This window comes from Falco punctatus, assembly GCF_963210335.1.
Source record: "Falco punctatus genome assembly, chromosome: 9".
Lineage (NCBI taxonomy): Eukaryota > Metazoa > Chordata > Aves > Falconiformes > Falconidae > Falco > Falco punctatus.
In genome coordinates, this window is record NC_137589.1 from 42,167,879 (window position 1) to 42,195,683 (window position 27,805).

The following is a 27,805-nucleotide window of genomic DNA, read 5'->3' on the forward strand; positions in this document are numbered from 1 at the left end:
TTCACTGATGTTGCTGTCATTTACTGTAGTGACACACTTATTGCCACATATACCTGGGGCACAGGCTGTGTGGCAGTGTAGATGTCACGTGTGGTCCCATATGCTCCAGAAAACACGCTGAGCTCTTTTGATTTCTGTTTTGACTTTGCAGCATACCTCTTGAGAGAGACACTTTGGACAGATTTTCTAAGTCCTTTTATATGTAATTTCCAAGGACAAAACCCCAAAACCGAAAGTAAATGACAGGGGGATCATGCTGTCACCTCTGAAACTGACCTTTCAGATCCATGAACAGACTGTAGCTGCTTCAGTCCGCCGAGACCAGCCAGCACTGCAGGCAGTCGCTGCTGTCAGCCAGCTCCTCCTCAGAGTTTGTGCAGAACCCTGGTCCAGCTCCAGTGATGCCTCTGCTCCCATTTCTTTACTACTCCTGTGCCTGAAACCAGCTCCCATCTTTTGTGGTGTCCTTCACCATCCTGGGCAGCTTGAGAACAGAGGAAAAGCCATCTCTGGTCTTGGCCCTCACATCCCACCAAAACTGCTCAAAAAGTCCCCATCAGCCCCAAGCAGAAGCAAAAGGCAATCTGCCCCACTGCTGCAGAGGAGAAAACATCTCAATCTTTCACATTTAAGCTTGCAATCCCTGTTCTTTACTGAGACTCTCCAGTCCAAGGGCTGACATGCATGATGATTTGGTATTTTCTTCCAAAAGTGGACAGGAGGTGGGAAGGGAGGCACGCTCATCTCTGCAGGACACCGCTGGGAACATCCACTGGGCGACAAACCTGCCCCCTCACAGTGTGCAAGGCTGACCCTGCACCGTTCTCATTCCTCAACAAATGTCCATCAGGGTACAAAGCCCAATGCCTGACAAAGTCCAGCCCTGCTGTAAGAGGCATTACCTGTACCAAGCAAACCTGTAATCACATAAAGAAACAGAAGTGGTTCCAGGTGCCACAGCTACAACCTCTATGTTGGGGCTCTGTTCAGAATAAACACTGACTCATGCTTCGCTCCTCCTGATGTTTTTAACTACTTCCAAAATATCCAGGTTTGGGATCTGAAGAAGTCAATGCAATGACTTGCAAGTCCAAGGGACTCCCACAAGTCAGAGCTGTGGCGTTTTAAGCTTCTTAAACTCCAAATTTAAAACACAAAGCACAGAGAATAAACTGATTAAAACAAGTTTTATTTAACAAATTATATTAAGAATACAGACTAAGTTATCACACAATGAAACTTCCCTTTGTAAAATACAGGAGGGTCATCTAAAATAAATATAAAATGTAGTAACATTCGTAAGATTAATGCACAGTAAATTCACTTTCAATAACTCAACAAAATGCATCGCATCTTAGAAAAACACTTTGCAACTGTGTAAAAGGTTTCTCTCTTCTATTTGCATGATGACATTTAAAACTGTTGCTGTTAGGAAACAAGTGCACAATAAACAACCAAAATATCCAGACTGTTTGGTTTCCCTGTATTGAATGAATTGAGCAGCACCTTACTGAGTTTTTTCATGAGTAGAGGAGCACCCTCCCTACTGCAATGCTGTCAGAATTTTATGTCTCAGGATAACTAATCTCAGCTGCCCCGCTGCCGCTGCCGGGAGAAATTCCCGTTCTGTTTGTCAAGGCTCAAAGGCTGAGGTAATTATTGGAACACAGCGAGACGCGCATGCCCTGCAGCAGGAGCAGGAATGGCTCTCCAGTGAGCTGCTCTGCTGGCACCTGCGTGATGTGCCTGCTGCCACCCCGGCCAGGCTGCTGGGGCTGCTTTGGGACAGCGGCCCGGGTGGGCACATCTGGGAGGACAGACCCCGTGTTGCCTGAGGGCAGCAGGGAGGTGAAGGCCAACGTGCGACCAGCCAGCTCCAAAGGCACCGCATCCCATTTTCCCTCCCACAAGCAGATTTTTAGGGCCCCACTGAAGAAGTGCCCAGACCTGTGGACACACACCCTTGCCACTGGCATCCACCCGGCACATGCCAAGCCCGTGCTGGGACCTTCTCCAGGCTCTGCGGGTTCAGTCTGAAGAGCTCAGGAAACCGGGGAGCAGGGGACAGGTATGGGTGTAAAACAAAACAAGCCCAAAGGTACAGACTACCAACAACCTCGCACTATACAGGAGGCTCACGGGGGATCCTCTCCTACAAACACCACGGGCAAACTCAGTGACAGTCAAAGGAAAAAAAGTTTGACAAAGTTTATTCCTATGCAACTACACCTACGAGATGCTCCCACAGGGAAGACACCTGCTACAACTGTCCACACTTGAATTTTAGCACAAAGTTCACACTCTACGGTACTTTCTGGACTAATTTCTTGCCTTTCCATTGTTAACACATTAGACAGCACAGCCTGGCCTGGATGGCCCACGAGTCATCTCGGCACACGACCTGCTCTTTGCCGTGAGAAATCCAGGAGGCAGCGTGTCACTACTAATTCACATCAGAAGGTGTATTTTACAGCAAGCAAACCCCTCACTGCTGCTTTTCTGTCTCTGTTGCAGACACAGGATAATTTGGCAAACTGATTTCTCCATCAGCCACAAGATTAAGCTACCTAGAGACTAGTTTTGTTCTAGGAATAGAGGCAAGGTAGCCAAGCACATCTGGGAAAGCTCTGCAAATCCACTTTTGTTGCTTTCCATTGACTCATCCCCTCCCCTTATGCTCCAGAAAGCTTCTCCACAGCCAGACACCATCAGCATCAACATCTCCCTGAATATTTCACCTGGTCCAATGCTACCACAGTTGCCTTTCAGACAGGGAGGGAGTAAGATGTAGAGATGCTGGTACTGGCTATGGCACACACCAACAGGGGACTTGCTGCAAGGAGGATGCAAGGACCGGCCTTGCAATGAGCTGCTGCGAGTACAAAAGTTACGGAACAGCAAATAAAATCTGCCCGTGGAAATGCTGACCTGATGCCCAAGGTATTGGGAATTCAGAGGTGAAATATAAAAGCTTCCTATCATTGGCGGACTGAGAAGATGACACATATACTCAACCACCCTGCACCGTGTGTCTCACTGTGCTTCTGAGCACTGGCTCTGAGCCTTTGGAAATGCTGTTTTCCAGCTGTCACTTAGCAGGTCTCAAGAGCTCAGCTGCCTCTCAGCAGCTGTAGCTCTTTGCTCAAGACAGTTCTGTTGCATTTGTACCACTGCATTTGTACTATTCATGCTTTCAGTACAGGCTACCCTTGCAGTGCCACAGCACAGAAACACACAGTGAAGATCAAGCTAATCTCTCAAGTTTCTTTGCAGATGCACCCTGAAGCAGCTTTGCTAGCCCAGCGTAAGAGGGAAGAGTGAGAACCAACTATACAAATACATCTTGAAGATTTCTTAGATGCTTATCCCAGCTGCACATCCCATCAGCATTTTGAGCTATCCAGTGTTTCTTGTAGGTCACTGAAGAGAAAGCTGAGCTCACCATCTCTAAGACGACTGAGCAAATGTTAACTGTTGCTGTAAGTATTAAAGCACTAACTTTATCTACTGATGCTCTTGAAGCTAAATCTCACAGGAAGGGACCCAAAGCTACATGCCCATTTTTCTGAGGCATATGCAGGGAGTACCCCACTGAACACAGGGCTCAGCAGCTATCTGAACTCGCTCCTCACTGAGCCCTCCAGCTGCTGCACAGTCAGCCCTGCCCTCAGCATGGGATGATGTGGCTTGAGGAGGGGCTCCTGGCAGCCATCCCCCCCATCTCCCTGTGGCAGGAACTGCCCTGGAGCTCTGCAGACTCTGCACCGACTGCCCTGCACCAGCCTGCAGCCCTCACTCCTCCACCACCAATCAGTAACAGGGAAGGTCAGTTCCCTGCAGCTCCTTCATCCCAAAAATATGAGGAATGCACCGCTGCAGATGGCTTCTACCTACCTGCAGCGTCCACTAAGCCACAGAAGCAATGAATGGATGCCACAGAAAACTACAGAAAAAATTACAAGCAGAAAAATAGAAAGACAAAAGATGGATGAGATGGGCATAGTACTACAGCATGGAGTGGATTTGAACTTCAAGTGAACCTGAGCTGAATGACCAGGCTGCCATGGTATGTTCATTTGTCGATGTCGGCATCATCAATCTAGCCTTTGTGAAGCTTGGCAGTGAGGTCTGGCTTTTCTTTCCTGCAGGATAAATAAGAACTAAAAATGGTGCTGCAACCTCCAAGTAAACGAGCATTTCCATGGGGCCACCCAAACCTCCAGAGCTGGTGCAAATGGCATAGCTTTAATTCTTTTGCCCAAATACGACACACCTGCAACCAAATTGGCCTCTGCTCTCCAATTGCACGGCCTTGCTTTACAGAGGCAGTTTCAGAAAATTATTTACCTGATTGGAAGAAGTTGAAGTGAAGACTTAGACTCAGTCTGTCCTGAATGTTATAGTATTTTGTGCTCATTATCCCAGCAATACGGTATGGTGCCTTAAAACCAGAAATGACTCTTTGGACAAGAAATATTTTACATATATACAAATAAAAAATACAAGCTGACAGTACAAAACCTACTGTTAGTCACTATTCTGTCCAACTAGAAAACACAAGATCAATCAAAAGCAGTGCAAAGCAGGTCAGGGCATACATACGACCCAGACTGAGAGCGACAATACTATTATTTGTTACTATGGCAATTGCATTTCAATAGGGTTAGGTAATCAGTATTTTACAATATAAAAAATTGTATGTTTTAACACTTACTTAAAAATTGCCATTTTGCTGCCATGATGTAGCTTTGTTCTACAGCAGAGACTTGAAAAAGCAGCATGGAGTCAGATGGGCACTTCTAAATAACTTATTACAGCAACAGACTTCTCCAAGACATGCATTTGACTCGGGAGCGAGCTAAGGTCAGCGATCACAAGGAGGCTGAGGTCAGGGTTTAATGCATCCCACTCTCATCCTGCACTACGACAGAGTTCAGTGCTTCCCCATGAGTGCACAAAGGAACAGGCACATCTCTTTTTTTTTTTTAGCAGCTAGTGGGGCAAATATTAGAAAACTGTCCAAAGTTACCAGCAAGTGACAGCATCCAAGTTGTCAGCAGGGCGCCAGCTCCGCAGGCAGCTTGGCCAGGGGTCAGCGGGGCACTGCCGCGGTCTGCCTGGGCCGCTGCCAGCATCCAGCCCAGAAAGAAATACAAGACGTTTGTCGCTCTAGGTCCTGATGGACAAATGGACACCCTGTGCAAAGCAGAGGTGCTTCACCTCAGGAACTGCAGTGCAGCCTGTGCTCTCTACACCCCTCCACCTTGCTGGTGCCTGGAAAGAGAGCCCAAGGCAGGTCTGAGCAAGTGTCCCCAGCTCCGCCAGCCTACAGCAAAAACAAGTGATCACAGTCTCGGGTTGATTCTGGCTGCGGCGGAGCTGCTGTGTGCCCGGACCTCGGCAGAGGCAGACAGGGCATCCGCCATGGCTCGGTGCTGCCCGCTGGACAGAGCGCCGCAGGGGGCCTCCAGCTGGGCGGTGTCGAGAGCCCATCAGCTCCATGTCAGTTCAGGTGTGATGCCTGGAGGCTTGCGGATTAACCAGCCATATTTTTTACTCTTCCTTACTTTTAGGGCTCACTGCCGAGCATTTCTTCATGATCCATGAGCTCATGGCTTGCTGTTCACAGCAGTTTGTAACAGCTCTGGGTTTTGTGACTGTCCTGCGCAGGGGTTATAAAGTGAGGACAAGTGAGGAGCTGCTGTCAGGCTCCCAGTCATGTACTCACGTGGAGAGGTAACTGCAGCAGCGAGAGAGGGTGGTGGCAGCTGCCGAAGGGTTGCGCAGTCCCAACGCGTGGAGTGGCATGTGCAGGAGGAGGTGGTGCAGCACAGGGTGGGCGGTGATGGCCGGACGAGAGAGGTCTGCTAGGATGGCCCCAGCACTGCGTCCCGTGTCCCGCTCAGTAGTATGCATGCACACGCCTGCTCCAGCGCCGGCGGCCCCTCTCAGGACTGCGGGACTGGTGGGCATCTGGTGGGGCTGGGTGGCAGGCGGGCCGCCGCGCTCTGCTCTGTCCGGAAGCTGTAGTCGTACTGTGGGACAAAGCAAGACAGAGGGAACCGTGGGGCACTGCCCGATGGCAGCCTGGGCCAGGGTGTGCAGCCACGCAGCCATGCTCCCCGGCCTGTGCCGGGACGATACAGAAGCAGAAGAATGACATAAGTAATGTGCCTGGCAGCTCCCTGAGCTGTGACCTTGTCCCTCTGCCCTGGGCATGGCCACACCACGTGAGCCTGCTGGAACTACCACATCTAACTGTCCTGGCTAGGATTCACCCCGCTCCTCTAAAGCCCAGCGTTAACACAAACACAGCCACAGTCATCCTGCACGTAAAGCAGCTGGTCAGAAAGATTCCCCTTTGCAGGCCTCAATTACACAAGCATACTACCATAATTACACTACCATCATTACACTACCATAATTAACATTTTTAGTTTGGCAAGGTGGCCGACAACACCTATACTCGTGTCTCTGCAGCCCACAGATGTCACTGCAGCTGGCTGGACACTGCTACAGCCCAAGGGACATCCCTGCTGCTGAGGGACAGCCCTGCTGCCGGCAGGATGGGGCGGTGCAGGCCTGGGCGCCACAGCGCACACGTGCACCGTAGCAGTGCCATCTCGTGGCACACCACAGGCCGCATCCTGACAGCCCCAGGCCACCCTGGGTGCCGCTGTCGCCCCTTGCCATGCCATGGCACCCGTTGGAGAGGCCAGGGCGGCGGTGGCTCTCCCATCGCTGGTGCTGCGGCTGAAGCAGGAGCAGCACACGGCGCCGGCTCACCCACCGTAACAGCCCTGGATATGAACCGTCCTTCATGTTCCCCATTGTCCCCTTTATGGCTCCTGGGATGTCACCAAGATGTCCCCCTGTTCCCCTGGGCCAGACTCATTTGTCACCACTCCTCAGCAGCCAGCCGGGGGTTCAGCACACGCAGCCAGCACGGCGGCCTCGGGAACTCAGTGACTTTGCTGGTGCCTGACCCCGGCCACGTGTGCGGGGCTAGGGCCACGGTGCTGGCCGGGCTGGCTATGCCAGGGCTGCTGCGGGCCTGTGCGTGGTGCCAGGCACCCTCGGAGCTGTGTGCGGGCTGCGTGCCCCTGCTGGAAAGGCAAGCTGGGCCTGCTCCCGCAGCCGGCTCTCCCAGCAGATGCGGCTCGGCCTTCCCTGCTCCAGCGCCAAAACCTTCTTACCGCCCCGCTTCGGCTCGCCAGCAGCCCTCCGCGCCCAGCTGCGGCAGGGCCTGCTCCTCCCGCGGGCATCAGCCGGGCCCTGCAGCGCAGGTCACGGCGGGCCCTGCAGCGGGGCCCTCCCCGGGCCGGCAGAGGGCGCGCGGGCTCCGCGGCGGCCCCGCTCCCCGGCCGGTGCGCGGCTGGGCGGCGGCGGGAACGGCCCCGGCCCCGGGGAAGGCGCCCGCCCAGCCGGGCCGCGCCGAGCCGAGCCGCACCGAGCCGAGCCGCACCGCGCCGAGCATTAGCGGCCGCTTGCACGGCGCAAGGGGACGCGCCACGGAGCCGTCCTTCTGCAGGCTGCGTTTTAATTGGCAAACGCGTCTTCATTAATTTTACCTCAATGTCATGATGTCACAGCTAGCAGTACCAGCCCCAAGCTAAATAAGCAATAAGCCTCATTTTTCAACACACAAACACATAAAGATGTCAGCTCAAACTGTTTACTAATTAACACTTAAAAAGACACAAATTAGATATGCGTGGCTAAGAGCAATTATAATCAAGACGAATTTCTCTAGTCATTTGGGAACTGAAAAAAATGCCTAATTGCTGGAACCAATGTTTTAAAAACTGAAATCATGCCAGTTAGCAAATATGTTCATTTAAAGAACATTTCATGTGACTGCACTCCGGAGAATTGACTACAAACACGAGAACAAGGAAAAATATTTCTGTATAAAATTAAAATTTTAAGCCCTTTTAGATGTACAACTTCTTCATCAAAACATATTCGCGAAGAGCAGCCCACGAAAACTCGTAGCAATGAGGTGGTTAAACGCACCGCCTTCCCTGTCAGTTTAGGAGGAATGATTAATCCGAGATGATGCTTTACTAATTAGCCTCTCCCCAGACTTTCCGCCCAACGCCCGGCTGCGCGGGGGGGGCCTCCGCCAGGCCCAGGGCACCCGCCGGCCGCGCACGCCGCTGCCCGCCCGGTCGCGGTGCCGCCCCGCCGCCCGCTCGGTGCTGTCCCGCTACCGGGACGGGCAGGCGCCGTGAGGCCACACCCGCGCGGCCCCGCTCCTCGGGGCCCGGCATCCACCAGAGCAGCGGCGGCCGCACGGCACCCTCGGCTCCAGCCCGCCGGCCCTCCGCTCCGCACCACTCCGCACCGCAGGGCTCCAGGTGCAGCCTGAGCACCCATTTGCAACAGCTTTCCCGAAAGGGCAGAGTCCATGCAGCTCACCTCGCAGGGTGCACACATCTGCAAACGCACGACAGAGAACAGTAACTCTTGGAATTCTTTGGGAATATTTTTTGCAAGCCATCTAGCTCCAGGGAAAATGTTCTTGCTGCTTTGGAAATCCAGAAGATTTGCTGTAATGGTGCTATTGCTTGCAAGGGAAATAAAGCCATGCAGAAATTCACAATATTTATATGCATAGCTATCTATGTACAGACAAGATGCTTCATCAAGGAATATGGGCTGCATAATTATACTTTTCATTACTCTGAAATGCACACAGCCTGTAACAGAACGGGAGGGTGCGGGGAGCGCCGGCAGGTATCAACCTCTCCTCCCAAGGCCACAAATGACGCAGGTGCCAGTGTCGCTGCATGCCACTGGCCTGCAAGGGGCATGGGGCAGGGCTGCACAGCCCCCCCCCCCCCAGTGGTGCCCAGAGCTGCCGAGACCTCTCCTGCACCAGGCAACACGCAGAGGACAACAGAAGCAAATCCAACACCACTCTGCCCTCCCCCTGGCAAAAGGGGCCTGCTGCCCCATGGCCAGCTCCTGGCGTGAGTGGGGGGAAGGAGGCAGGCATGCAGAGGGGCTTGCAGCCCTGAGCACCCCTGGCTCACAGTGTGTGGGGCCCTCGTGACAGGCGCAGGCAGCCCCAAACAGAAGCAGGGCACACATGCCACACGGCAGGCCCACAGCGCCCAAGGCGGCAGGTCCTTCTGCCAGTGATTGCCCCCATTGGGCAGAATTGAGCCGCCGTCGGTGCTCCCCTGGCCCACTGGGTGCCTGGAAAGCCCTGGCAACTGACCACCATTTTTGTACTCAGAAAAAACTTGCATCAGGAGAAGAGGATGGATTCAGGAAACTGGACTCACAACTGGAATCAGAAAGCGGAGAAGTCATGATGGGTTTGGAGGTTTTGCAACGCCATCTTCTTTCTCTCTGCCTTCAACCCAGCTGGCTGGCACAAGATATGTTTGTGACTGGTGGTACCCGAAGAAGCATGTGCTGCTGAAACAATTTTCCTCCTGGTCTGAGACTTCAGCTGAGAGGCAGCCCTTGCAGAGCAGGTGGCTCCCTGGCACCATGCAGCCCAAGTCACGCATATACCAAAACGCTCCTTCAAGAATGTGAGACCACCCTCAGACTGATAGATGTCTCTTCCCCGAGCTCCTAGAAGACTCACACTCACTGGCAGTGCAGCCCCATTTTCCTGGTAACGTTACCAGCACTATCAAACTGAAAAACGATGAAGGAGTTCACCTGACATTGCTTAGACAAGTTCATTTGCTTCCCTGAGACGCAAGAGGCAACCTAATACAGTGTCCCGTTTGTAACGTGTTTTGTTAATAAATGAAAAAGGTTAAATAGAAAGACATCTGGAATTAAACGGAGGGCAGCAGACTTTGCCATTAGATTCAGCATCTAAAGTACCTTCACCTGGCACAGATCACAGAGGACATCCCCAATTCTGAGCTTACTGTTTGAATCACGTTGACTTTTATCCACCAACAGTGACTTGTCGAAGTCAAAGAGAGGCCTTTTCCATAAGGGAAAGGATCTCACAACAAAGTGAACACAGCTCTCATGACACTTTTGCTTAGTGCCTGGCTGGCTACCTACCTCCTTTTCTATTTCTGCAAGAGTTTTGATTGTGATGCCCAAGAGATCAACTGGCTGCATCTGGCAAGAAAAAAAAAACACAGAAATGTCAAATTCAGGTTTTGTTTTGTTTTGTTTTTGTTTAAAGTCAGCAAATACTCTCTCACCAGAGATTTAGAGGCACCATCTGTAAACACGTGCATAATCCTTTTTCTCAGTCCACCACAAGAGTGAAGAAGCAGAAGGCGGGTTAGGAATAACAGCTCTAACGCCTTTCTCCCTAAGCGGGGACAGCTGACACTCATCTCGGTGTCACTTCACACAGGTAGTTCCTCAGCCATCTCCCTGCTGCAGCATGGCTGTTACTGCAACGCACTCTGTAACACCCTATGGATTTCATATGGCCACAGCACATAGGTGTGAGCAGCACCGGCTGTGAGAAGCCCTGACCAAACTGACCATATGGTGGCAATGGTGTCTAAAGGATCCGAGGGGAGGATTAGCACGACCTAATCTCTCTGCATTTGTCCTCGCGGCAGGGACTCCAGCTTTCTGGGAATAACGGCCCATAAACAACCCTTTCAGAAAGCAATGGTTGTGAAAAACTGCATCCGGCTGCACACGCAGGTTGTGTCAGCAGGAAGAAGAAAGCACAAAGTGGGAGCACAACATGAAAAATCAGATACAGCTGAGGCTTGGTGTTTGCCTTAACAGCTTCTTGTAAATTGATTTTTAAAGAGCTATTGTTTTAGGATCAAATGGATTGGGGAACTGGTAACAGGAGGTGGAGCCTCTGAGCTCTGGATCACCAACTTAAACTAGGACTGGCCCAGTGACACTCAAAAGTAATTCTGAAGCGGTATGGGGGTTTCTGTTTCAGCTGAGCAAACCTGTCCTGCCCAGGCCATTGTCGGCACCAAGCAGGCAGGACGCAGGACGCGGTGCCCTCCCGAGCTCCCCACTGCCAGGCAGGAGCCCTGCCGCCAGCAGCACAGGCATGCCGAGCAGGACTCCACTCCAGGAGTGAACTCACTTAGAAACACGCCACATGAAAATAACCCAGCCTGTTTTGTTGCTGCACTTGAGACACTTTGGCTTGTATAATCTCCCATGCCAGAGGGCAATGGGAATCCTAAAATCGTTCTTCCATCCCTGCTCCTGCTCCCTGGAACCCAGCCGAGGTCCAGCTGTGGTGTCACTAGGACATATCCACCTCCGCAAACCTTACAGGCTGGAACTCGCAAACATGAGGGTGCAGCCTTCCCACCAAACTGGATTTTGGCCAGCACAGCTGTGGCAACCCTGCTATCCCGGGTCAGCTACAGCTGCTTGCGCTCCACCTGCAAAACCACCAGTGCCCACCAAGAGTGAGTAACTCTGGAAGATCCTTGCCCACGTGTGGCCACCCAGCTCTGCCCATGCAGGGTGCGGAGCCGCAGGAGCCACATGGCAGCTGCCATCACTAAGGTGCACCATGCCATTACCATTGCGTTGAACTTCTGGGGCACAAAAGGGAAGCTGTAAAGCTGACTGCACTATGCCATCTCCACAGCAGGTTAAATCTAGGAGAGCTGTTCATTTGCAGCTTTCTTTACAATCTAAGCTAAGAAATTAGGTATGTTTCCAGCACCAGAGTCCCACTGACATTCCTGTTTCTGGTGGTGATAAATCTTCAAGTCCTGGGACAATTCAGTTTTAGAAGTAATCTGGCAAAAGCCATTCCCACCCTATGGGAAAGTATTGTGAAGCACAACCTTGGGTCATCTCAAGCACTAGGTACGTATTAGGCCCCACAAAAGAAAAGCTCCCAGAAACGGGTAGTTTGTGTTGATGCTTTGTGATCGTTCCTCATGCAAAGATGAATTTTAGACACTGGGAGAACAAAGAAGGCAACTCACCCCTTCAGGAGCACAGGCAAACTTCTCTGAAATCATAAAAGGCACTCCATCCATTGCTGAAAGGGACAAAACGAGTAGACACGTCACATTTCCAGCTGACTTTGACATGCAACTTCACACATTCCCAGTGACAGATCAGGTATTCATGGCATTGACACATGATTGATACCTCATAGAAGTTATTGCCAGGCTTTTCCTCCCTCTAACCTGTCAGTGGTTTCTCTCTGTTCGAGTCACAGCTGGGTTAGTCCCTACCAAATCAGGAATTCAATAAACCCTCCCTGCTCTATCCATATACAATCTCATACACTCAACGCTGAGTCTTCCAATTTGGTTCAGCTGCTCAAACAGGGCAGTATTTGAAACTGAAACTAAATACACACAGTTTAAGAGGACAGACATCTGTTTACCAGTACCACACAGAACCATTTGAGCAAAGCTGGTAGTGTCTGAGCAAGAGGCTAAGGACCATACCTCGTTCAGGTGACACACACCTCCCCACGGCAATCAGTACTACTGCCTGGGCAGGATGAAATCAAAAATCCAGGGCCAAGCACCTTCCCCGGCCTGGCTCCTGCCAGGGCAAACCCAACAGCGAGCAATGGATCTCAGACACTTGCAAACCACATCTGGAGGATGTAAACCAGTGGAATATGAAGACAGACACAAGGACATCACAGCACACAGAACAGCCTTGTATCACTGGGTCAACTCTGTAGCACAACCTCGCTGACACCAAGAGGCTGGTTTGCCTTTATATTGTCTGGTGTATTCTTCTTAGTGCAATGATGTTCAGTGTTTCTGTCTTGCTATCACCACCTCAGAAAAGTCACAGAATGCCTCCCACAAGACGTGTCAGTACAAGGGAGACACTTATTTTTAAAACATGTAACTCAGCAATTTCCACACAAGACTGAAAAGGGCACATTTCTAAGGCAGAGTGCAGCCCCAAACACACCCCCTTTATTTCTGTTATGTCTTTAACATTCTAAGTCTTTAAATTTCAGCTCTGAAAGAAATGAAAACTTCAAACTAGAGCAAATTTAAGCCCTGAAATGCCCTCAAGTAATCCTCAAATAGGGTTTTCTTTTACAAAGCATCCGCACCCAGGAACCCAGTGTTTCTCCGCTTGCTGTTTGTGACTTCCATCAGCACCAATGAGTTACCACATTAGTGATTTAACAAGGGTTATACTAAGCATACTTAGCATTTTACATTTACTTTGTATATTTTTGACTTAAAAACCCCCTCCACTGGAGTTATTTCATTATTAAAGGTGTTGTGTGGCAGCCACAGTGCTACACGAAACAAAAGGAAGCAGATAAAAACCAGCATCACCAAATCCAGGAAGTTTTGAACCTGAAAGACCATCTGCATTTGTTATCCCGACAGAAACCTGCTTTGATCAGTCACATGCCGGCTTTTGTAAAGTAATTTAAAGAATAAGCTGCAATGAGCGTGCGTGCTCTCGCGGCAGCCCCCGCTGGACTGCCTCCATCCATCCTTCGGTCCTTGAGCACTCCAGTCCTCTCAGAGCTCAAAACTGCAGAGCAAAGCAGCAGATGAAAGCAGGGTGTGCCAAAGGCTCAGCAGCGCAATTAGCACTCTCCTAAACAAACGAGCTTCAACAGAGCTGTAATTAAGCAGGCCTGTAATTAAGTATATGCCCTTTATCATAACGATCATGCTTAAAAATGGCATGATGCATGGAAGTGTGTTATTAATGCTGCACTCCCAAAGCGCAGGAGCGTGCACAGGAGCCAGCGTGTCAGGCCCGTCACTAGGCTGCTGGTAAAATACATTAAAGGGAGAAATCGGAAAATAACACACTCATTCAATGGCTCTGTTCACAGCCAGGCACTAGGAGTCACAAGGATTTAAATACCCACCAATTCAGGAAACTTTATGGGACTCAAGCACCAGGCTGCCACAGCCGGCTGCCTCCCCAGTGCCGGGAGGGTGGCAACCTTTGCCCCACGGCTTGGCCGAGCTCCAGGAGCCCCCGGTGCCGGCCAGTGGGGAACCCTCCCCCCTCAACACGTGGGGACCGGCTGCTCATCCCTTGCCTCTGCTTCCAGGCTGGACAATGGCCCTGGACAAAGGAACCACTTTGGAGGAAGGACACCCTTGTGTCCCCCACCTCGCCCTGGGAGGTGCTGCCTGCCCTCCAGCAGCACTGGCCACAGGAAGGGAGAGATTCAAAGCTGCTGCCTCATTTTTTTCCACATTCACAAGGACTTCAGGAATGAGGCACCCAGCTTCCTTTTAAGAGTGTATATACAAATCCAAGAAGGTTAACAAATGCAGCGACAACTTGTTCCAGCACAACACTGAACCGTCTCACATTAACATTAGCTTTTACGTCATGTCAACAAGACTGCATCATGCTTTGAACAAAACCATGCTGCTTCCAACAAAACTCCAGCTGCAGCAATGCCTTTTTGCAGTGATTTTACAGGGGAGGCTCAGTGCTGCGTACCCCTGCCCGCTGCACAGCCCCTCACCGCAGCAGGGCCAGGTGCTGTCCCGAGGCCAGGCTGCAGCACCGGTCCCTCCCTGCACTCTGCAGTGCGTACCTCCCGGGCAGCGCCAGCTCCTGCACCACCGCAGCTCCCGGGCAGCGCCAGCTGCTGCACCACCAGCTCAGCAGCACGTGCCCAGCCCTGGCAGACACCTCTCCCCGCACAGGACCCATCTCTCCATGTTTCCCATGTGCAGCATGGCTGTGCGGCACTAGCAGCAGTGCTGCCGTGATGGGGCTGCACATGAGCAAGCTTGCATTCAAAGCGTATGGGTTGACCCCTTCAAAGCACTCCCCCTGCCCCCAGCTCACCGAGACTTGCAGAAGAGGGAAGGAGGTAACGGCAGGAAGCGATCTCCAGGGCCCGGCATCTCCAGCAACAGGCAGGGCAGAGCTCCCGTCGCTGCACTGCGGTCTGCCGGGGTGTCTGGCACCTGGGTCTGGGCACGGGTGCCATCGCTCCCGCTGTGCACCACCAGACAGTATGCTACTACCATTTACAGCAGCCAGTTACTTTCATAATAAAATTAAATGAAACCAGAAATGTAGGAGGCTTTTAATTCCATGTCCCTTGTTCTGATGTACTGTAAATAAACATCATCAGCAGCCTCTGATTCCTCCCTTTTTCCTTTCCCACCTCCTCCCCGTTGCTTTTGAGGCATTCCTGGCAGTCTCTGATGAGCAGAGCGCTGTGCTGCGATTCTGCCCAGTGTTACCATTGCCAGGGCCAACGTCAAGACTTACCAGCCAGGCTCTGGCCTGGAGCTGCAGTTCTTGTTTTAGTCTGGCCAAGAGCTATTCAGCACTTCTCAATGTCAATTTGTGCCACATTCAAGACCAGCAGACAGTAACACAAAGGGATAAAAAGAAATCGGTGCCGGCGAATGATAAAGTACAGCTCTCTTTCCAAAGGCAACCTGCACCGATTCAGAACAGAAAAGGTGGGCAAGATCACTTTTTTACAGCATTACCATCAGTAGTGTTACTCATACCACTACACGAGTAAGCTCATGCACTGACCCACATAGGTTTTAACATTTTAAAAGACTGTGACTTTAAAATATTTTTAATACCTATAGGACATTTGTACCTTGCACGTTTCATTTAAAGCCTGCTTGCACAGGTAGACAAAGCTGCTCCAAGCCAGGCCAGCAGCAGGGCCAGCGGGAACACCATCTCCACCAGCGTGTTCCAAGGCAGCCACAGCCCTTGAGTGGTTGCAGCTCCTGACCCTGCACATGGAATTGCTGCTCGGCTGCAGAGCCTCACCTGCCAGGAGGATGCCGGGGGCCCAGCATGGAGGGGCTGGATCCAGGAGGCAGCAGGTTCTCCCCGTGCAACTATGAGCACAGCATCTGCAACACATTAGGGAGGTGCCTGCACTCTTCTCCCTCCGAACAGAACAAACTAAAAAGGGATTTCAGAAAGGTGGCTTCTGTCTGCCAGGAGCAGCTCCTCCCTGAGGGTCACATCCAATTAGCCCACTGCAATTAGATAAAAGAGTTGAAAGGAGCCAGCGGCAGCAGGGAGGAGGCCAGAGCCCTCAGGTGAGAGGCAGGGGAAGCATGCCACCCTCTTCATCGGGGCAGGACCACTGAAAAGCACAACCAACTTTCAACCAGTGGCTGCTTCTTCATTACCATTCACTAAGACTTACTCTCAGCCCTTAAAGGGCAGGCCACAAAACTGTGCTCTATAAATACAACTTGTTAGCTTGCTTAGAAATTCTCTCTTTAATCTGAAAAAGTACTGTCACCTTCCCCTAAGCACACGATAGATGCTGACTTCTGTGCTGTAGACTCCAAGTAAATCTCAGTTGTCAAATTAGTAATTCATCTTTCTTGAATAACTATATTTTTAGCAAAGCTACCAGATTTAAATAATCAGACCTGCCAATGCTACCCTAATTTAAACATGCTGACGAACTTTCACAGGCAGCATCAGCTAACATAATGAGTTTCTGGATGACAAAGAACTTCAGACCATAGTTCTCTACACTACCCAGCGTAATAAGCACTTGTTCTTTTCTACTATGCGCACATAAAAGAGGAATCTAAATAATAATTGCTGTAATTATCTTGAAAAATATGTGGTGATTAATGGTGATTATGAAAATCTGTATAATTGTTCATTGAAATCTTCAATGATCAGATGCTTTCTTGAAACAACCATTAATGAAGAACTTCGGAACACAAAAAGCATCAAAACCCAAGCCAAGCTCCTGACCATTTGAAGCGAGTGAGGATGCGATTGCAGAACATGCCTGGCTCAGCTTCACCCCTCCCATGAACTCTATGCAAGAGGTTCTGCGATGTCCGTGATGTGACGCATATGTCATTGCGGTTCAAAGCACGAAGTTCAACCTGTTATTTATGCAAATAATTAATTACTCTTGTATCCAACTAGCAGTTTGTCATGACACATTAATGACTTGATAGACTTCTATGAACTAGTGAACACAGGACAGCAGAGCGCTTTTATCGTCATTTAATTTAAAAACGATCCTGTGTGAAATTATCTAGTCGTGAGTGATGGAAGCATAAAGAACAGACTCAGCAAAGCTTCTTTTGGATCATTGCTTTATTAATGGTAACGTCAGGGAAATGAAAAATGCTAACATTGTCATATTTAGCTCCTGGGTATAGATGAATAGCTGCCTCAGTGCTTGGCGGGTTCAGTTTGCACACTGCACTGAGCGCTAATTCTTCACACCACTATTGTGGGGATACACAGCCACGGAAGAGTTTATATACCTCAACTCCCAAGGAAATAACAGCTGTTTCTGCATTTAAATTCTCACCATAAGGTTTTATAGCTTTGGATTTCTTTACTGCTATTTTTGTATGGCCTTTTACACTTGAATTTTCAACTGCTGATATTAAAAATATTTAAATCAATCAATCCCTTGCAAAACATTTTCCCACATGACTCTGAAAACTAAGCATTGCTAATCCAAACCAACAAAAAAACCCCAACGCTGAATGTACTATTGCCACCTTTAAAATTCAAATGATCTTAGATTTTAGAAAGAGCTTTCTGTAATACTGCAAAAGTCTTCAGATTTTCCCCAGACCTGAAATGCTAGCAGAGTGTTTATGTTTTACCAAGATGAGTATCTCATAAACCAGCCTACAGCAATACCATAAACCCAGCAAAGCTCACCTGTTTAGAGAAAACTTAATTTTCAGCTCCATGACACCAGAGGAACTTGGTAGCGGGTAAAAGCCAGGGGGCCGGCAGAGAGTGCAGGCACAGCAGCGATCGGGCTGGGCGGCTGCTCGCACCTGCCCAGGGCAGCCACGGTTAGACCGGAGGGACATGCGAGCCCCTGCCCTGCGCGGACACCAAGGGCACCCACCAGAAGAGCTTGATGCTGCCCCAGCACGCAGCCCAGCCTTGCGTGGGTGGGAGGGCACCCCAGCAGGGAGGACCCCTCCGAACGCGGTTTCCATGTAAGTGAGAAAGTGCAGCCCACGTGCAAGCCTTGTCCCCCAGGCCGAGGAGGGCAAGAGATGGCTCTCACCATCAGAAGCGGTGCCCTGCACGGGGTGAGGCGGCGACTCGGCTATGGAATCACCCCACAGCACATGGAGACGGTTCTTGTCCAGGGAATGGCCACTCTCTGCAATCGTGACTGTGAACTCAGGGTGACAGTGCTAGGCTGATGGCTTTTCAAGGAACAGGACAGGGATCTCCCAAGCCCTTGCAGGACACACAGGCCGCCGGCTCCAGCACCTGCCCGTCCAGCCAGCACACCAGGACTCACGCTGCTACCTGGGTTGGCTGACCAGCCACGGCGGGTCAGGGCAGGCTGGGCAGGGAGGGACCAGGACATCACCCCCTTCACACTCCCTCCCAGCTTTGGCTCCTATTTGCGCCTCTCTGCTTCCCACCGAGCGCCCTGGCACAAGCTCTGCACACCTGAGCCTTTACACCCGCGCGTGGAGTGTACAGCACACGACACCTGCATGAACCCAGGCACGTTCTGTGATCTCAGTACAGGGGGAAGTCATTCAGAAATATGGAAAAAAAGTTTTACAACAGTCTGCAACGCATCAAGAGAAGGATGCAAGCTTTTCAAAATAAACCACACTCTCTATAATGTACAGCTAAGCCTCCTACTTCTGTATTTCTGTACACAGTAATTTAAATAGCAGTCTGAATAGTAAACATGTGTGTGTGCTCTCTGCGCTACCGGGCACCGAGTCCCAGATGGAACACCACCACTCTGCATTTCCAAATCACTAATGATAGCAAAACCTCAGGGGAAAAACAAAAGCAAACTCTCCCGTGAGCTCCTGCCAAGCCGGCTGCTATCGGGAACGCTGCAACTGCCCCAGGCTGCGCTTCCCAGCTGCAGACACCCCCTCCAAAACACACACGCTTCTTTATTTAATAAAGGACCCAAATATTAAGACATTAACCCTGTTTCTTCTGGCTGCTCTCCAGCCCCTTTCCAGCCTATCCAGAGCAGCCCCACAGTAAGAGACCGCTTGAATGAGGGGCAGGGGATCGCTGAGCCACCCCCAGCCCAGCAGATCGCCACGATGCAACAAACCAGCTGCAGCCCCGCTGCACCTCCAAGACATATTGCAGTTTACATTGTTGCTTGGGCTCGCCATCTGTGCTGCTCCTGCAGAGGCCATCGCTGATGGCTGCCCAGGGGATCAGCAGGTCGCCAGCCCTGTGCGGCCCCTCATTAGTCGAACGCACTGAGAGGAGACCAGAGCAGTCAGGATGGTCCTGTGCTCCGTGCAAGCAACTGGCACCATGGGCTCGGCTGGCAGCGCCGTGTGGGCTCTGCCCACACCCCCAGCCCTGGAGGTGCCTCCAGCAGCCCCTGGCTGGACCGTGAGCAAGGGTGCAGGGCTCAGCCTCCCGCCTCTCTCCTTGTTCAGCTCCACTGGACCAAGGCACAAGCCCAAGTGCATGAGATGGCCCTGAAGCATCGCACCCAGCTCTGGGGGTGGCTGCGCTGTTGGTCCCGCAGCTCCCAAGGGAGCAGGAGCTCGCACCAGGGAGCTGCCGCAGGGCAGTAGCACTGGGAACGCCCTGGCCCCGTGCCCTGTGCCCAGGCCTGGGCAGTGGGATGGCGGCAGCACTGAACCACATGGTGCTCAGTGAGGGGAGCGGGAGAGCAGGGGCCTCCCGGGCTGTGGAAGGAAACCTCCATGATGGGAAAGGTTTACAGCTTTCCTGTTCGTCTTGAAAAGACTTTGATTAAAAAAACAGACCTGGACTAAATTTTCATTTTTGCTAATTTGATTGTCAGCCTTGATTTTCTCTGTTTCCTGCATAGCTCACGACATGGCACAATTAGTTCTTTACTGCTAGATCAAGCCACGAAAACACTTGAGAAAATACTCCTGGTTTTGATTATTTTCTTTTTTAAATAAAGCGAAGGTTAAGTACTGCATGGTGATGGCTAAGTAGTACCTCAGCGCTGTGCCTGTATCAGCACCAGAGAACATGGAGAGACTTCAAACAAGCTCTTCAAATTGCAAGTGTTTAGGAGCTCTTGATTTTATTATTTTTTAATAAAATGTCCCCTTTGAAGTCTCCGCACCACACTAAACTTCAAAGATCACACCTAAGCATGTGCTACTTCCAAGCAACAACCCTTAATTAATTAGACCAGAGCAGATACAAAACAGGGCACTGGTGCGGGGCTGCAGCAGAGCTGGGGCAGGTCCCGCTCGAGGACAGGAGGCAAAGTGGAGGCACTGCTCCAGCCTCTGCGCAACGCTGTCGCGCTGAAGAGAAACACAGACGCTTTTCAATTACTTTCAGCTCTAGCTGTAATGATAGACAGACTCCTTGGAAGTCATTAAACATGTAATGTCTGTCTGCCGCAGAGAGGCATGGAGGTGCAGGCAGGCAGGACTTGGGCTGGAGCAGGCAGTTGCAAAAAGCATCTCAGGAAGCACCCACAATAGCTGCAGTGTTCCCCGGCCGGTGGCTGTAAATTTCTCCCTCTTGATGAGAGAAACATCCTGTTGGGTAACGGCTGCTTCCTCCCAGCTATAGTATTTTTTGCACTTCAGTCATTTCAGTACTGCAGGTTAGGAGCAGGGTATATTAAAGAAACACACACTGCATTTTGTTACAATACCTGGCCCTGGTAACTTCGCTTTTCCTTTGCTGAGACACCTACAGAGGTGTGAACAGCAGCAGGAAGGTTGTCACTGCGAGGGTACTGGGCTCTCCAACTTGAAAACCTCTGGATGGGGGCCAGGTCACCAAGCAGTGGCAGACGCTCACTCTTGCAACAGCTGCCAACCTGGCTGTGTGAATTCCAGCTGTGTGCTCAGCGACCAACATCTGTCCCACAAGGCTCCCTGGGGAGATAAAGGTGCACAGCACCCTCTCTTAACATGGTTTTGTCTTAAGGGACTTTAGCTTTTTTAAACACACAGGCAACTTTTTGCTTCCAATAAAAGCAGAGAAAGGAAGACCGATCAGCTGTCCTGAAAGCACCATGCTCTCCATATCATGGGCACCCCTAAACATGAGTGGAAAGCAGAAACTCACCAACGAGCACAGCTACAAAGGACCTGGGACTCCCATCTCCTGCCCTGGAACACACTGATGCACAGAAACTGATCCCACCATCCAATGATGTAACGCTTATCTAGCCAGAAGAGCCTTGACAAGGACCCAAAGCTGAGGTCTTCAGTGCAGGAGAGGATGGCAGTACGGCAGGGGCGATGGCCATGCTGCACAGATACCGCCCAGCTGCGGGAGGCTGTACCTAACACTGAGGTTTGGGGAGCCGAAAAGATGGGGGGGACATTTCCTCGTTCTCCCAACACGGGGGACACATTTCCTCGTCCTCCCAACTGCCAGAACACGGAGCCATGGCCCCACAGAGCCAACAGCCCTTCTGTGGGAGGAAATCCACCATGCCACTGCACGGCAACTCAGGATCCCGATCTCCTAATGTAATTTAATTTTTAAGTGCTCAGAGTCATTAGTGGAGCCACATATTTCTATCAGGTAAATTTCATTTGCATATGCAAATTATATCTAAATACACTGCACCATTAATATGATCACTAATTACATAATAATAGTCACCAATCTCCACACAGATCAAACTTACAGTTTTGTAGCTATTAAGGAAATTGTGCTTTGTAATTAAGATAATCTTCATTTCCAGATGCTAATTAACTATATAATAATTAGCTTCTTTTGCTAATGCAAATTAAGTATTTTCATCCTTATTGGTAAAAGAGTTGCTTATCACTTAAAAAAGAGACAACCTAGAAATAATTCCTCCTCCCCCTTAAAGGTGAAAAGGTAACTCCATTTTTATCAGTCTCATTTGCGAATGCAAATTAGCCCTGATTAATCAAGTCACAGATAAATGCACCCGTCTCGTAGCATGGCCGGCTGCCTGGAGCTTCCTTCCTGCCCTGGGAGGACAGGGCCCGTTGGCAGCCCACAGGGACACCCGGCTGGCCGCAGCTCCTCTCCTGTGGGTGCCGGGCCAGTCCTGTGGCGTGAGGCCGAAGGCCCCAGCCCTGGGAGTGGCGTGCCGCCTGGCCAGGCGGAGGACAGCTGTGACGGCGTGCGGCTCGTCCCACGGAGCCACTGAGCTGCTGAGGAGCGGCAGCGGGCACGAGGGGCAGGCGGTGGCGACTAACGACCTACCTGCTGAGGAGCAGCCGCTGCCAGCCAGCCAGGCCGCCTTGGCAGGACTCAGCCTCGGCTGCAGAGCATTCATCATCTGCTAAACCAATCCACCCGCTCCGCACCACCCTTTGTCATTAATTATGCTAATCAGCAAACCATTACTCTCTGATGACACCACAGCACTTATTAGCTAGTTATGGCTTTTCAAAAGCACAGCTTATTGTGTATGTAAGTGCTGTGCATACATTAGCCTACAGGGAAGAAATGTCCAATTATGAAAAGAAGAAATTTGCTATTATCTCCCTCTAACAAACCAATTTAGTAATTATAAAAGTCTCTGAACTCAGAAGGATTTTTTAAGAAGAGCTGAGTGATGAAACCGGAAAATTTTGTTTGCAATAACTTTCTGAGTTGGAACTAAAGCGACAATAGGGGAATGAACATTTTTATTATCACAATTACAATTCTTGCATCTTAACTTTAGATGATCAAAAAAGCAGAATTTATCTGAGAGCACGATTGTATTTGGCTCTTTCCTTAAAGTGCTTGATTTGTTTATTTTAGTGGATACACAACCAGATTTCCGTAACACGCTACCAATATTTACGCAGGTTTAGCCTGTTCTCAACCTACAGTTCACTGAATCATTTAGGTTGGAAATGACCTTTAAGATCATCAAGTCCAGCCGTTAACCCAGGAACTGCCAAGTCCACCACTAAACCTACAAGTGGATACACGAGCCAAACCACCCCTACTAAGCCCTTGCACGGCCAGGACACAAGGTATGAGCCGGTCGAAACAACAGTGCCAGGGCGCAGGGACTGCATGTGCCAGGAGCGCGCAGCAGAAGAGTGGGGACGCAGCCCGATGCTTACAGAGCTAAATGGATTGGAGGGGGTGTGCGAAGACTCAATTGAAAAACGGCCTTGTTGGAACATCCAATTCATTTACAATTCCTAAGTTGTTTTGCTCACTGCAAGAGGAATACCACTAGTTTTAGAAGCTTAATATGTGTTAAGAGCTCATTAATATCATCACAGTAAATGGGCCTATTAAAACATCTTTAAGCAATATCTGAACATAAATCTCCCTAAACTATATTTAATGACTGTACTTAAGATACATTATATGCAAGTCTTAATGAGACATTAGATAGCATTTTGAAGATTAAAATTAGAGAATCCATATAAAGTCTGTCCACTTAATGTAGCCTTAAGCTACACTGATGAAAAGCATTACTACCAAATTATTACTTCATTAGAACAAATATTTTCTAATAATTTCTGATTTATGCCATTGGTTGTCTCCATATATATTTTTGTATATATACAAAAGTATTCACAAAACAATTTTCTAGTTCCACAGGAGATGTGAGAAATTTTGAGCTTTCTAATGGTTGAGTTAATTACTTGTCTTTTTTTCTACTGAGTTAAAAATAAGCACTCCTTATAAAAGTCCATTTACTGTATCCCCACTTTTCTAATTTAATTGGAGACTTTAATTCCATTAACCACAAGGTCATTTTTTAAATATTTGCTTTTTTGCTTTCCAAAGATTAGTAAGATGCCTTGTGCTTGGCCCCGACTCTCCCTTCAGCCCCTCAGCAGAGCTCTAAGAGTGGCAGCAGCAGAGACCCCCAGACAAAGCCCGGCCAAAGGGACAAGCAGGACCCTTGCACCACCAGGGCACCCGCTGCCTGTGGGCAAAGGTGCCACAACCCTGGGTCTGGCCAGAGGGAGGAAAACGGAGCAAACTCACACAAGCCTCCGTTGGCAGGACACAGCACAGCATGGGATAGGACACGATGCCAGAATTAACCAGGGCCCCACATTACTCTTGGACAAACCCGCAGCAACGTGTCAATGCCCGTCACAGCATCTTGCCTGCTCCGGCAGGACCGAGAGCAGCTGTGGGACCACCCTGCCCACAGCACGCCTGTGGACGGCGCCCGCTGCCATGACCCGGTGGCCGGCTGGGACAGTGAGGCAGCGGCACACCTCCTCCCAGTGAGTCGCCACCAAAACGAATTACAATAAACTTATTAGGAAGAGGGCTTTATGTGTGGTTTATTTTGTATAAACAGCTCTTCATTAGATAAATGAAGCCCAACAACCTTTATAAATGTTTTCAATTATGAAATTATGCCATTGAGATATCTGGATGACGATAACCAGGGAAAACACCAGTGACACCTCTTGATAGGAGTCAGAGTGTGCTGCCCGCATGACTGCTCCTCCCAATAAAATACAGCCTCACCGCACCAGTGATTTACAAAAATCCTTTTTTATTAGATGAAATCTGTAGCAACAAGACTATTTTCATTTGTTCTGCCCAAGTCTTCTATCCAAAAGAGAGAACATCTCATTGTAACAATTTTGCATTTTTAACTGTGCAAATTAAGCATTCTTCATAAATAACAGCCTGGTTTTCTACACTAGAACTCCTTTTTATTAGCAGCACAGTAACGAACAATGAGCAATGTGTTCTATTATTCTTTGTCAAATCACAGAATGCTACATTAGAGTAACTCTGCTGGTCAATGTAATATAGTAGATTAAATTCAACTTCTGTGCAAAAACCACTGTAAAACAGCATGATAAGAAGGCTATAAAAAATTTAATTTTACTCCAAACTCCATCAGAAAAAAAAAATGGTGTGAAAAGTAATTTTGCATAATCAGTACACGCCATCTGGAACAATTAACCGATTTCTATAGAACTATGAGGATCAGTCATATCTGCTTATTAAAGATCAGAAATTATACAAGTAATAAATCCTTGAAAAAACTAAGCGTACTCCCGCCTGTCAACGCTATTTTAACTTCAAATACTGAAGAACGCCTGATAAGGCTGAAAAGAAGAGATTAATATATGCAAATTACATCCAGCATTTAAAATCCCCAACAACTGTCTCCGGTTTTCTGTCCCTTATTGCTGCCTTTATGTTTTATTCATACACCAACTCACCTGTCACTTCAGAAGCTATAATATTATGGGGGTATTATTAAACAGCATAAAGCCGTGCTTTAATTGGAAAGCTTCATTGCATTTTCCAATTATTTGGAGTAAATTAAAAGCAGATGCACATAGTTTAATAAGGAGTCTAATATCAGTTCCGGGAAATCAAAATTCATTGTCATTACTATGCCGTGATAGTTTTGCAAACTGTACTCAATTTCAGAGGTTTTGAAAAGAAAATCTGTCTATGCAATCTGTTAATTGTCATTCGGTTAATAACTGTTTAAATATCCAAACCACAGAGCGGCTTCCTATTTGAAAAAAAAAATAATAAAATTAAACCATGGCACTCAGAAAAGCAAAACAAATACAGCGCAGCCTGCCTCAAAGGTTGTGCTCCACAAGCAACCTGTGCAAGTCCCGCCAGCTCATCCTCCTCCAGCAGCCACATTCCTGCGATGACTGCTGCTGGGCGTGCGGAGCGAGGGCAGAGCAGGACCCCTGCCCTGGCAGGGCTCCGCATCATCAGTGGGGTCCCCTCCGGCATCACCGTCCCTCTCGACACAGCCCTGCTCCAGCCACTGCTTGCTTTTGGATGCGCCCTGTGGGCTCGGAGTCGTTGGCGTCAGCGCCAGCGGCTCTGCCACCACCCACGCCACTGGGATGGGGAACGTCCCTGCTGGTACACCTGCTCATACATAATTCAAGGCTTCAGGGGTAGCAGCAGCCAGATAATCCTCTCGGCAGAGATCAACAAGCAGCTTCCTTGGAAGGTGATGTGTGATCTGCAAAAAATGGGTGCAGTCTGTACGTCTGGTACGTTACAGCAGAAGAAGGCGAGATTGCCATGCCAGCCTGCAGCTTCATGGGACAGCCGAGACTAAGGCAAGAGAAAGAGCAGCACCGCAGCCAGAGCTGTCACGCTCTTGTAGAAGTATGCAAAAGTGAGATGATGAAGATAAAGAATGCCACTTTGGACGACAGCAGGTTAATCAGAAAATCACATGTCTGAAAAATTACACAGGCGGGAGAACTCATGGCTTCATCTTTCACCATTTGGGCCATGCCTGCCTGAGTGCAACACTGATAACGCAGGGCGGTATGCTGGAGCAACAAGCACGCAAAGATTCTGTATATCATGGATGAGCTAATTTAATAAGAAATATAATTTTCTGAATCTCATTAAATGCAGTATTAAGTAACATGTACATTTCCCTTCGTGAAATACGCAGCTGCAGCATTTTACGTGAGACTTCAGTCTCCCTGAACTGCTGGATATTAATAGAGCCTTTTATATTTTGAAGATTATCCAGGTCTCTTAGTCCAAAGACTGGAAATTGCAATAGGGTAAAGAACTGGCTGACTTTAATCTCAGCCTCAGTAAAGAGGTTTCAATGCAGAATAAAGCTTGTGTCACAACTTGTCTGCTTTTTGGACCATCCTGATTAGAAGCAGAACTAAATTTATTTTTTGTGACACTGAATTTTACTCTTAAGAAGTGCAAAGAACGTACATGCAGGAATCAGGATCGACAGTAAAATGTAGCACAGGGCCTCCCCCTTTAGAGAGCAGGGTGTACTAAAATGCTTGAACATAGGAGAGTATTGCAAAACCACCAGAAACTATGCTGGAAGATGAAGATAAAAGCAATTCTTGTGCAGTGATCCAAAAAATAGCATCTTCCTTTTTTTCAAAATTACCTGTTTTAATAAAGCAGACACACTGTGCCAAGCGAACCATTTAATTACCTGCAAAAATGATGAAGCAAAACAATAGTTTGCAAAAATAAATGACTAACCTCTGATTAAAATGTCTGTCCTCATTACATACAGATAAAAGATACAGTATATTTTAAAAGAAAATGTACATTGAAGAGAAGTAAGTGGCATAGATAACCTGACATTTTGCAACAAGAAAAAAGTTGACATATGGGCACTGAAATGTAACGAAATCTTTAATTTTTCTTCCATTTCTTAATCTACAAAGACCTCAAAGAGACTTTTGTCATTTTGGGGGGGAAAAAAAGGAAAAAGAAAAAATAGGGGGAGGTACGTGTAACAATGCATTCCTGAGTCAGTCACTGAGCAGTGGAAAAACAAAGCTGCCAGCACCCAGGCAGCCAAGCTGGGCTCCGACCAGGCTCCACAGCCATGTGTTGGTGTTTCGGAGCAGAACTCACAGCCACACTGAATAAACCAATGGAGCTCCTGAAAAGAAGGAGGGATATGGAAGCAAACTGCTGCAATAAGAGCAGTGTGTGAAATAAATGCTTCCAACAAAGCTGCCCAGACAAATTACAACTCCCCCCTGCCAAGATCTGCATTATCCAATACGGAACAGCAACTTGGTTTCCTTTTCAGGAATCCACTGGCTTTGATGTTTTTCCAGATCATTAACATCAGTTTCCACTCTCTCTGCTTCCTCCAGGGATCTGGATGATAAACTAGTGTGGAATGAACACCAAATCTCACTGTATTCCCAAGGAGCACCCGCTCCTCCCACAGCCATGCTCCCAGACCTGACTCCCCATGCTGCCCCAGCCAGGCTCCACGGGACGGAGCCCCTCCACCCCCTCCCCAGCAGGGACCCGTCCCTGGGGGACTGGGGCCACTTCCAACTGAACTCGTGCTGGGACAGCTTGCTGGGGTGACCTAGCAGATTGAACTCTGACTGGAATCTACGTGCTTGCAAATGTTTCCCTCTACAGCTGCAGCCCAACCGTCCCATGTTGCAAAGGCAACTGCTCCAACCCCTCACCTGCCCCAAGTCACCAC

General features: G+C 49.3%; 1 protein-coding gene across 10 annotated transcripts in view; it reads right to left on the reverse strand.

Moving 5' to 3' along the window:
* Positions 1 to 1,168: 1,168 nt before the first annotated feature.
* The window catches only part of MVB12B (multivesicular body subunit 12B), a 69,086-nt gene continuing 42,449 nt past the window's right edge, over positions 1,169 to 27,805 (reverse strand). For 7 of the 10 annotated variants that reach the window (XM_080401905.1, XM_080401903.1, XM_080401902.1 and 4 more), the window contains 3 exons: positions 11,919 to 11,974; positions 10,042 to 10,101; positions 7,662 to 8,439 (listed from right to left, as the gene is read on the reverse strand). In XM_080401905.1, coding sequence (XP_080258031.1) covers positions 8,071 to 8,439; positions 10,042 to 10,101; positions 11,919 to 11,974 — 485 coding nt within the window. In that variant the 3' untranslated portion in view covers positions 7,662 to 8,070. The other 3 variants (XM_080401907.1, XM_080401906.1, XM_080401901.1) reach the window with 2 other exon arrangements.